We start from the raw sequence: 11,986 nt of genomic DNA, 5'->3' as shown, positions 1-11,986 counted from the left end.
AATTGATTGTCACTTTATTCGAGAGAAAATTTTGGATAAGACAATTTCCATGGGTTATGTAAAGACATGAGAACAAGTTGTTGATATGTTCACAAAGGCACTTAATGGGAATAGGGTTGACTATCTATGTAACAAGTTGGGCATGACCAATATCTATGCTCCAACTTGAGGGAGAGTGTTACATATTCTTAGGATTGATTTTAGGGTTTTAATTTATTTTTTCCTTATTTAGACTGTATAGATTTGTCTATGGGTGAGCAAAACTCGATTCGACTCGAAAAAATCGAAAAAAAATTTGAATTTCGAGTTAAACGAATCGAGTTATTCGAGTTAATTGAGTTATTCGAATCAACTTGAATTTTTTTTTCAAATTTCGAGTTTGAATCAAGTTGAGTTTTTGAATTCGAATAACTCGAATAATTCGAATAATTCGAATATCAAACTATAATATTTTACATTTTTACCCCAAACTTTCCCAAACCTTTTTACTTTTCCCTCAAAAATTTTATTCCTTCCCACTTTCCCCCCAAAATTTTTACTCCCCTCCCCTCCCAACCCCCCAATCTACCCAAAATTCATTTCCCACCAAAATTTTACTCTCCCATTTACTTTTTCTCAAAATTTTACTCCCAAAAACCCTCAAAACCTTTTATTTTCCCCCAAAATTTTTACTCCCTCCCACTTTTTCCCTAAAACTTTTTTTCCCTTCCCATCCCACCTTTCATCTACCCCAAACCCTCCCCCCTCCAAATTTTTTTTAATCTTTTTCCTCCAAAATTTTACTCCCCCTATTTACTTTCCCTCAAACTTTTATTCCCCAAAACTTTTTATTTTCCCCCTAAACTTTTACCTCTCACCCTTTACAATCAAATAAAAAAATCAAAATTATCCAAAAAAAATCACTAAACATAAATAGTAATAATTTTATTTATATCTACTATTTATATTATTAAATTAAATTTCACATTTTATATTATTTATATTATTGAATTGTTTAGTCATATTGAATATTTATATTAAAATTTAATTATTAATTATGCCATAAAATATTCAGTATTAAAATTTTATATTGGTATCAATTTCACATTTTATTTTTAAAATAACTTTTATTAAAAATCATATTTTTACATTTAATATATTTTTAATTCCAAAATACATAGTGACAAGAATCAAGATAATTGAAACAACTAAGCAAGCAAAGAAGCTAACCAAGATATAAAAATTAATAATTAAATTATGAGGTGATGAAAGTTAAAAAAAATTTTGATTAAGGTGGACAAATTTTATTACGATGGGTGACAGTGGTTACAAGGACCCAAAATTTTTTTTTAAAATTTAACTCGAATAAATATATTCGATTCGATTCGATTCGAATTCCATCTCACTCGACTCGATTCGAGAAAACTTCAAATAAAGTTAGGATGATAAAATGAGATTCGAAAACTTGATTAACTCGAAAATTTTCGATTCGATTCGATCGAATGCTCACCCCTAGATTTGACTATAAATACACTAACTAAAAAGATGAAATACAAGTAATTTCTCCCCCTTCTATTCTCATATATTTTCTTTTCTCTGTTCCTTATAACATGGAGTAACAAAATGTTTAACAGTAATGACTAATTCGAACAATATCTTAATTAGAATAACTAAATTGAGAAAAAAAATTTAAAGTGACTAAAATAGGATTTGTCCTATTTTAGAGTGACCTTGGGTGTAGTTTACCATATTTATATCCATCAATTTGTGATCTCCTAAAGGAATCTTTACAAACTCTAGCTTATAGCCTAATTAAATAAACAAGTAAATAAAAGACATAATGACTTGTTTGTCCTAGACCGAGTCATGGGTCGGGCTGGGTTCAAATTGGGCCAATGCAAAATTTTATGCCCGTTTTTAGGCTCGGGCTCGACTTGACCCGAAAAATAGGCTTAAAATTTTGTCAAGCCTGACTCAGATAAAAAATGCTAAACCCAAGCCTGGCTTGGCCGGACCCACATTAAATTTTTTTATAAAAAAATAAATTTAAAAAATATAATACATCAAAATACACTAAAAACATTCAAATAAATGTTTCACAACAAATTGAAAATACATTAAAAAAAGTATTTATACTTAAATAACACTAAGATAGTTGCAACTTAACAAACAAATGTCTCTAAAATAGTAGTAAAATTAATAAGAAAACAAAAGTTATGCAATGTCCAAACAATAACAACAAAATAGTAGTAATATAATAGCAAAATGGCAACAACAACAACAAAATAACAGTGAAAAAATTTAGGCAAATTCGAGTCGGGCCAAAAAATCTTACTCGAGGCCTAGACTGTTTAGAAAATGGGCTTTATTTTTTGTACAAGCCTATTTTTCGGGCATATATTTTTGTCCAAACCCTCCCACTTTTCGAGCGGGCCTTCGAGCTTGGGCGGGTGGCCCGACCCATGATCAGGTCTAGTTTGCCCTTCCAACTTTACAAAAAAGTTATTTTAGCCCTCCATTTAAATTTTTTTTCTCTTTTAGTCATTGAACTTAGATACAATCTAAAAATGACACTTCTTATCTCAATTTAATCAAACAATAAGAGAAAGACTGAAAATTTAATATCGGTTTATATTATAAACGTAGCACAACATGGCTTTGATAATAATAGTTGAAAAAATTGGTTTAGAAATAGTATTTTTTGGCACAATAGAAGTTGAATTTTTTTCTTAAAATGAAACATTTTGTGATATTTATAGTAATAAACTTTAACTAAAATTATACCTATACTTTGTGCGAAGGCGGTCTAGGTTTTTTCCCAGCTTTAACCGGTCGATCTTCTCCGCCATTGGTTCCGTCGGGTTTGCGTTGTCTCGCTTGGTTTCGGTCATGTTGTCGATCACTTAATTTCTCTGATTCGCTAAAAAATTTAGCTTACAAAAATTTCTAGTTTATTTTCGGCTTACATGAATTTTTTTTAAGTTTACAAAAATAAAATTAAATTAAAAATTAAATTTTACAAAAATAAAATAAAATAAAATTAAATTAAAAATAAAATAAAATAAAATTAAAATTAACTTTCGGAAGATGATAGTCCCGATCTAATTATAAACCTAAAATTTATGGAAAATCCTAAATTACAAGCGATCTAATTTCTAGAAATCACAACATTCGATAAAATTACTTTATAAAATATTTCATGCATTCATTCACATATATAATAATCCAAAACATGTATATAATCTAAGAATGTCACTTCTTATCTCAAATTAATAGTCTAATTTCAATTGTTGGAAAATCGGTTTAGAAAATAATATTTTTAGGCACACCAGAGGTTTAAATTTTTTCTTCAAATTGGTCCCATTGTGATATTTATTGTAATAATCTTTAACCTAAATTATACTTGTGATTTGTGCGAAGGCGATCTAAGTCATTTCCCGACTTTCAACCGATCGATCTTTTTCGCTATCTTTGAACCTCGAATCACTTTGAATGTGGGCTCAAACGAATCAAACCAATACACAGAATGAAAATTTACTTAAATTTTAATGGAAAAGTTAATTCTCTCTATTAACCGAAAACTATGAGTTTTCTTACGAAAAATTGAATTTATTCTCTAAAATAAATTGTCACTATTTTTCGAAAGAATATCAATGCTCAAAAAGTGTATATTACGTATGTCCATAGGTTAACTCATAGTTCCTTTTTACAGAGAAATGATACAAGAGTTCTTTCGAATAAGGTTTAATTAAAAAAATATTTTAATAGAAATACAATGTTCTAATAGAATTGGAATACAAGGGGTCGCGACACCCTTAGTAAAATACTAGGGTTTGTCGCCCCTACCAAGTAACTAGGTCTACTTGTGTTATCCAATAGTTATAATTTATCTAACCCATTAAATATTTTATATTACCCAAAATATTAATTATTTAATTAATTTAATTAATTAACTTAAATAAATAAATTTCTCAACCCAAATCTATTTCTATTTAAGTCATGATTACTATACTATATTAGAATTGAGAAAATTAATTTAATTACCTTATTTAACAAATATATGACTCTAATTAATTTAATTTTCACTTCCAATTTTAATTATTTAATTACAATTAATTAAATAATAATTTGATGAAATTAAATTAATTTTTAAATTATTTTTATATTTAGTGAGAAAACACATTCACTACGGATAATGATACATGTTATCTATACTTATTGATTTCATTCATTCCCCAATCCATCAATTCTATATGCAATTCATTTTGAGTTATCTCGAGTTAGTGTAATGACTAATTGGACATATATAATTAGAGCTCAAATAATTTGTAATTAAGTTACGACTCTTCACCTATTAATTGCAACTTATTTAATCATGAAGTCATTCCACTATAGTACCATGACTGACTTGTCTCTTATTATATACCATTATGAAAGCTATTTTTTTAAGTACTCGTCCAATGACCTTATCATAAGTGTGTTACCCTTATAGGATATCCTTAATCTCTTTGAATAAAATTCGTTCTCCTAGTATGATCCTATTTTATCTCATGGTTTCCATTATATCTTTCGATAGGAAAAAGTCAATTACTAACACATAGTAAGTAAAATATGTCTTATGACTAATGACTCATGGTCATGTTTTTTTTTTTCATCAATCATGTAATACCAATGAGAGGATATATTTTATCCTTTAGTAGGTTATGAATTCCATTGTTGTGGAATGATGCCACATCATGCAAAAGTCGTATACCTAATGCACAAGTTTTCGATTCTTTATTTATTTGAACTCAAACTTTTACTTACATTAAAGTATACGTCATGCATATATAGTCCATCATCTACTCAGGATTATGATATGTCACACTATAAATGTCACAAGTGAATAAATTAATAAACAGATATAGGATAAATTCAAATTGGGTCTTGTCCGATGTATTGTTAATTCAGACAATAAAATCTAGGTCTCTATCTTTTGAAAGTATTTCGCTTTGATGTTCAAGACAAGACATTTTATCAACTGGACTTGATAGATGACATAATAATCTTTCAATCGATTTACTTAGTTTCGATAAGACCATGGACTGCTTAAATTATCTACTAATATAAGTTGTCTTTTCGCATTATAATCTGACCACATGAATCCAAATTTGTGTGTGCAATGTGATGCGGTGCGTTTAACTTACTTTTTGTCTCATGCTACAGTATCTAATCTCACCGCCACCGCTTTTTTTTACATTAACCGTAGGTAAACGTATCACCTGGGTTTGGATGACGGTAAGTTTACCTGCGATTAGTGTAAAAACAGTGGCGGCGGTGAGATTAGATACTGTAGCGATATTGTAGCGTGAGACAAAAAGTAAGCTAAACGCACCGCACTGCACCACACTCAATCACCTATCCAAACTCACCCTAAATTTGCTTTGTATTTTAGAAAGCTAAGTAAGTGGACTGGTTCTTTTAGCACCATCAAGAAATCTCTATCCAGTGCAGCACGTTTATGTCACTGCAAGTGTCCCAAACAACCATCCAAATAACTGTGGTGCAGTGAGATTAAAAACTAAGACAAAATTATACTGAAAGATTCCAACGCATTGTGTGCGCGATGAATCCAAAGGAAGCCTCAATTGGGTTATTAAATGAATGCTTCGTTTTGTAATTAAATTATAAGAAAAGGAAAATAAATGTTAAATTTAAAAAAGTATAATTGTTTGTAGGTCCCTCATTTTGAACTTTTTCTGACAAATAGTGCCATGTGGCACTCCTCCATTGGTCCACATGTCAATTTGTGTTAGGAATTAACACCGGTTAAGTGAGATACTGAGTTGCGGAATAAAAGTATAAGTACCACATTGGACAAGTTGAAACTATAGGTACCGCATTTGAAAATTTTGTTAAAGTACTAAGGCCTTGTTTGATTTACCATTGGAAAATTAAATCAATTGAAAATTAATATTTTCAATAATTTAACTTTGTACACAAGTTTGATAATTTTCTATAGAAAAATGTAAAAAATAACAAGTAAATCTAATTATATTCCGTAATTAATTTTAAGTGATATATCAAACAATTTTGTAACTTAAAATTTCTAACACATCTTTTTCGACACTTAATTTCTAAAAAAACTCAAATATTTCAGAAATTGTTTTTCTTCTTTTCAAAATCTGAACATTTTTGTGAAAACAAATCTTTCAGAATTTTCTAAAACCTGAGACCAAGATAACTCTCATGAAAATTAAAATCCAATTTTGAGGTTTATTTGAGTTGACATCAAAATACTTGGATTTGTAACAACTGCCCACTAAGAAAGGATTTCAATGAAATCTACTTGGGGTGGAGTCGAATGAATAGATTAAAATGTAATTTACTCCTTTTTTTATTTATTATTAAATCAGCAAAAATAAGCACTTGCACTTACACTTACACATAAAATACCTGCCCTACGTTCAACAGACTCTCATGAGGAACATTGAATATCACACTATGTTCCCTACATATCTTCCTAAGAAATGCATATACATAATCGATTGCTATTTTCTTGTAAAATCTTGATTCCCTTCTTGCCCTCACCACTGTGTTTCCCAGAATGTGTACCACCCCTGCATCCCTACAGCTATTCAAAAATTCTAACTCATCTGTCTCCGTCTGGCTACTTACGTGCTCTGACGATCTCACCGTCATGCTCCCCTGCATCGGAGATTTCACGGGCACAATTGAATCCACTGATGAAATTGTGGTATCTGCATAGGAAGTAATTGTGTTGCCATTGCCATTGTTGTTCAACAGACCTTCTCTTGACCTCTCCGTTTGCTGCCCGTACAAGCTATATTCATCAGAATCCGAACACCCTTCCATCATTGACTCGAGCCGCACAAATAAGAAGAGGCTATCAAATAGCTTTTTCTCAAACTCATCATCTTTCTTGTGAAGGTCTTTGTAGCCATACCTAGCAACACAGCGAAACATGTGGAAATTCTTCGGTCCAATCCGTTTTACAAGGAATCTTTCTTCTTCTGGAACAGTGTAGACAGGAAGGTATTTCACACAGACGAAAACAACAACAGAATGGATCGCAGGTAGGTTAGTTATGAAGTGGGAGAAAATGTGAGGCACACCACTTGCTAATTCAGTGTATACTAATCCAATTCCAGGAACTCGAACGAGCCCTAAACTAGGGCCAAGCCCAAGAATCCATGCCATCGAAACCTTACTATGCATCTCAAACTCATATCGCTTCAGTGTACCATAATGCCAAACATACATTATGAGCAAAAAGGCTGCAGCAATAACAAGAGGAACCCACCCACCTTGATCAACCTTGAAGAGTACAGCAGAAAAGTATGTGCACTCTACAACCAAGGACAAGCCAGTGAAGAGGAGGACAAGAATCCAATGACATCGCCAAACCAAAATCATGATTAAAGTCATAAGTAACGTGGTTACCAACATGACAATCACCACAGCTGTCCCTGCAGTAATATAAATTATGATACAATTGAGGGCAACTCTTTCTCAGCTACAACATACATAAATTGAAATGATCCCACAAGTTTACCCAAGAAGCTAAAATGCATTAAGAAACTTTGATAAAAGTAAGCAGGGATGAACTTACCATAAGCATTTCCAATTTGGTTTTGGTTCTTGAATCCAGCAGTAACAGCAATGCAAAGGATCATGAGGATCCAATTAATATCTGGAACATATATCTGGCCAAGGAACTTCTTTGATGTATGTACAACCTTCACTCTAGGAAAACAACCAAGCGCGAGGGCTTGTTTGATAATTGAAAAGGTTGCTGTTATTGTAGCCTGACTTGCAACTATAGCGGCAGCAGTAGCAATAATGAAAACCGGCCAATATATGCTGTCTGCATTTTAAACAAGCAATTAGAATCTGCAAATAGACACTTACCACATTAACGAGACAACTGAGTACCATATCAGACGGATTTAAAATGACCATAAAATAGATATAAGAACAAACCAGGGATAGAGCGATAAAATGCATCGACCACATGGTCCCTGTTACTCATAAGGTAGGCTGCTTGTCCAGAATACGCTAGGAGAAGGCAAGGAAATACAACTACAGTAAAAGCAAGTTGCACAGCTGCAACTGGAAAATGAGATAGATCTGCAAAAAGTGCCTCTGTACCTGTAATGATTCATTAGTCATCAAAATAATGTCACCAGCTTTGCTGCAAGTTTATGAGGTTAAAATTGATAAAGAAAATAGTTGGGATATAGAGATATGATAGTAAGTTTACCTGTGATGCTAAGCATAATACCCCCCAGGGAGGTCCATCCATCTTTCCCTCCCCTTCTAAAATACCGGTAGATGTATACAGGTGAAAATGCTTTCAAAACACTGCTGTCGTACTTCCAAATATTATAAATGCCGATGCCTCCAATTACAAGAAACCAAACAAGCACAATTGGGGCAAAGAGCCAGCTAACTTTATCTGTACCATAGTGCTGCAAGCTAAATAAACCTACTAATATTACAACAGCCACAACCACAACAACACCTGCATAATGGACAAAGAAAATAAATAGTGGCATTATAAAAGGGTGGCTAAATATTGTAGACTGAGTTCAAAGAACAGTAAGGAGATACCATTGCTCATGCTTGGATGGTCCACTTTGATTCCCCCAGCAGCTGAAAGAACTGCCAAAGATAGCGGACAAAGTCGTGTGCTGACATTAGCATATCAACAATACTTTACACAACTTCCAGAGAGTAAAATTGGTTTAAAGATATAATACTGATAAAAAAAAAACAATGGTAATAAATGGTAAGGCAGGTGGTTAATGACATCTGGAATATATACTTTTATCTCAGCTTTAGTAGGCATGGTAGCCTCAATAAGCAAGTCTTCCAAGTTTTGGCATTAAGTAATAAGTATCAAAGTAAATATTTCTAAATTAGATAGAGAAACGGCATTTTTCAAGAAATAGTGGAAGGGAACATTGAGGATGAGTTCAAAAGGTGTTTGCCAAAATTCATGGTTCTCTATGAGCTTGCTCATGTAAAATGTATCAGTCTCTGAAAACTTATCAGATATAAATTAGGACTCCATTAACTTTTTGCATTTAAGAAAAAACTTGATTAGAGTTGAGCTATCCTTAGATTTTAAATAAATATTTTTTTGTGAGAATAGCAGGCAAGACAGTCCATGTCATTTCACTCAACTAGATTGGTTATATGTATATCTCCAAAAGGCACACCTATTCTGTGTATCAAATTTTTTAATATCAACCATAATGGAGACTTTAACAGGGTAAAATTCTGAAATGTAATTCTTCCATCTATTCTCCAAATGGTTCCACTAATAAGTAACAGATCAAGTGGATAAGAAAAATTTCATCTGATGGGTTTGATAAAAAATGCATAATCAGTTTTCAGAATATAGGAAGACCTTCATGCTACTAATTAAGAACAATTGACAAATAAAATAATGCAGTAACTAAAATTCCATCGATTTTCTTATAAAACAGGGTCAATGTATGTAGAGATTTTTTCTTTTTTAATTCTTCTTGAGCATGAAACAAACAGGAAGAAGACAACAAGAAACGTCAGGTATATTGATCCTTTTATATAGTCATTGGAGTTCAAGCATGAGAGAGTATAAACAAAATACCTGATATTGCCGGAGTGAGTATTCCATCACCAATGACCATACATGTACCAACCAGGACAAGAATAAGAAGCGCATTCTTCCTTGACACATGTCTCTCCAGCCATCTCTTTGTTTTAGCAGCAAATGATTGTTCGTGAAATGTAGAACGACTATAAGTTGTTAGCTCCTCATCAGTCCTGTGTTGATTAGGAATGGTTTTTATTTTCGCATGTCTACAGAGCAATGAATATAGAGCAAATGTCCCACCTGCATGACAACAAGGATGAGTGTGACTCCAATGGTGCCTCGTGAACATCAGAAAGAGAAAGATCCATTCTCAGGAATTAAAGATAAGTATATGAATTTAGTGTTAGTAGCATTGAAGTGCACTTGGATAAAGAAAGAAAGAAATAATTGTTAAAGCCTATGGTTCTGCATGCTGTGATGCATCAAGAAGTATTTTGTTTATCAAAATCATGTCTCAGATTAAATTATAACATACATATCCCCATCCACGGATATCAGCTCACCTTGACCATTGTCATTTGCTTTACAAACAACAAACACATACTTGAGGAGCGGTATAAGAGTAAGGGAGTATATAATCAATGAAAGAGCTCCAACAACATCCTCTGGGTCTTCAATTTTACCAGGAAATGTATTGTAGAAAACATAAAGGGGAGAAGTGCCCAAGTCACCATAAACCACTCCAAGGCTTTGGAATGCAAGCCGCAGAAGCAATAATGCAGAGGATTTCTATAGGGAATTGAAACCATATCAGAAACTACAACTGATCCAAATAACAAAAGAAGTATAATCTCATTAAAACCCATTTATTTAAAGCAAATTGAAATTCATACACACTAGACTGCATTTATCTCATCTCAGACAAACACTTGAAATGCATAGAAGAGTGAGAGTGAATTGGGAACTACAATTTGATGCAAAGAAAGGGCTATAAAATCAGCTTCCCTAAAATGGTAATGTCGGATTAACATGAATCAAGAGCTACTTTATTTCAATTAGCTTCAAAACAAACCTTGTATGTAGACAAGAAAGACATAAACAGAGAGGAATTCAAAATGGAAAATAACAATTGAAACATACCTTCTCCTTGTACATGTTTCTAAGCCTCCCGGCCTCCTCATCCATTGGCTGATCAAGCTTCTGATCCAAATCCCACATGCTTCCCCTGTTGTCATTATCTTCATCCATCTCAATTCTTGAAGTCATTTTCATACTGAATCAATATAAATTCTCAAGCTATGAACAAGTACTTAGAGCTTGCTCAGTATCCGCTGGATTGATGCCGATACAACTCAATTTGAAAATCCCAATTTTATTTTGCAGGAAACGAACCCAGCACTTCAAATCTAATCTTCACTTGAAATCCATGAAAAACCCGACTGAGAATTAGAAGCCGCCACCAAAATCCTGCAAACCAATTGAAACCAGAAATATTAATCACGATAAACAACAGAAAAAGACAAATCCGATACCCGATATCTAACCAAAATATAATATCTTGGAACTGAGAGGATCTCCAAAGGCTGAAAAGGAATTAAAAATCTCAGATTAAGTGGCACAACTTCAAAGTTTAAACCCCGCACTAAGGAATCTAAAATAATAGACCAGAAGTTAAGTCTTGGAGACATCATCTATATACCAAAAATGAAGAAACATTCAGTAAAAGTGAAACCCAGCAACCGAATGAAGAACAGAGCAGCAACAGGGATAGATCACATACATAGTTAAGCAAAAAAAAAAAAGAAAAAAGAGAGAATGATTAAAAGGACATCCAATTATTACTCTTTTTCTTCCTGAACATTCATAACTGCAAAAAGAAGACTCCCAAAGGTGGGGTCAACCCGAATTTCGACCACAGGATCATCTATCACCAAGAACAAATGGAAGCCGAAGTAAAAAAATATTTAACATACCTACCCTTTTGAGCAGAACTGAGTCTAAGATAATCAATTCAAAAACCCAAAGTCGGTTTTGCCTTGAACAACTCTAACTTCAAACACAGATACAAGAGATTCTGTTTTGTTTTTGCAGGTTGTCAGTATACTTTTCTTTCAACGGTAACAGCTAAAACTCTAGGCCAGCTTTTTTTTTTAGATTGAGAAAAACTACTGCGCTTAAGCCTTAGAAAGTAGTAGACTTTAATCGTCCAAAAAAAAATCAGAAAGGATAGTAGACTAGTTGTACTTGGCTTTGGTTTTTGTTTTCTTTTCACTATTGTTCTGCTGAACACGTTTCTTATGCTTACATTTGATGTTATATCTATAATATATTATTCTAAGTAATTTGCATAACTCAGCACCTTATTTCTTCCAATTCAAGCTTTTTTTAGTATGTGAATAACAGTAAATAACCCATAACTCATTA

General features: G+C 32.7%; 1 protein-coding gene across 4 annotated transcripts; it reads right to left on the bottom strand.

The window, feature by feature from the left end:
- Nucleotides 1-6,327: 6,327 nt before the first annotated feature.
- LOC105763067 (potassium transporter 11) lies at nucleotides 6,328-11,842 on the bottom strand. 4 transcript variants are annotated; one of them, XM_012581121.2, is made up of 10 exons: nucleotides 11,262-11,380; nucleotides 11,107-11,145; nucleotides 10,703-11,029; nucleotides 10,126-10,351; nucleotides 9,617-9,862; nucleotides 8,593-8,643; nucleotides 8,243-8,503; nucleotides 7,963-8,130; nucleotides 7,592-7,846; nucleotides 6,328-7,448 (listed from the first exon to the last, which is right to left on the bottom strand). In XM_012581121.2, exons 3-10 carry the CDS (start codon nucleotides 10,832-10,834, stop codon nucleotides 6,400-6,402), a joined length of 2,388 nt encoding a protein of 795 aa, XP_012436575.1. In that variant the 5' UTR covers nucleotides 10,835-11,029; nucleotides 11,107-11,145; nucleotides 11,262-11,380; the 3' UTR covers nucleotides 6,328-6,399. The 4 variants fall into 4 exon arrangements, with proteins under 4 accessions (XP_012436575.1, XP_012436576.1, XP_012436573.1 ...); XM_012581122.2 differs by lacking the exons at nucleotides 11,107-11,145; nucleotides 11,262-11,380 and adding an exon at nucleotides 11,536-11,842; XM_012581119.2 differs by lacking the exons at nucleotides 11,107-11,145; nucleotides 11,262-11,380 and adding an exon at nucleotides 11,540-11,842.
- Between the last annotated feature and the right edge of the window lie 144 nt (nucleotides 11,843-11,986).

Source organism: Gossypium raimondii, chromosome 12 (genome assembly GCF_025698545.1).
Source record: "Gossypium raimondii isolate GPD5lz chromosome 12, ASM2569854v1, whole genome shotgun sequence".
In the NCBI taxonomy this organism is placed as follows: Eukaryota; Viridiplantae; Streptophyta; class Magnoliopsida; order Malvales; family Malvaceae; genus Gossypium; species Gossypium raimondii.
This window is presented reverse-complemented; position numbering and strand designations above follow the sequence as displayed.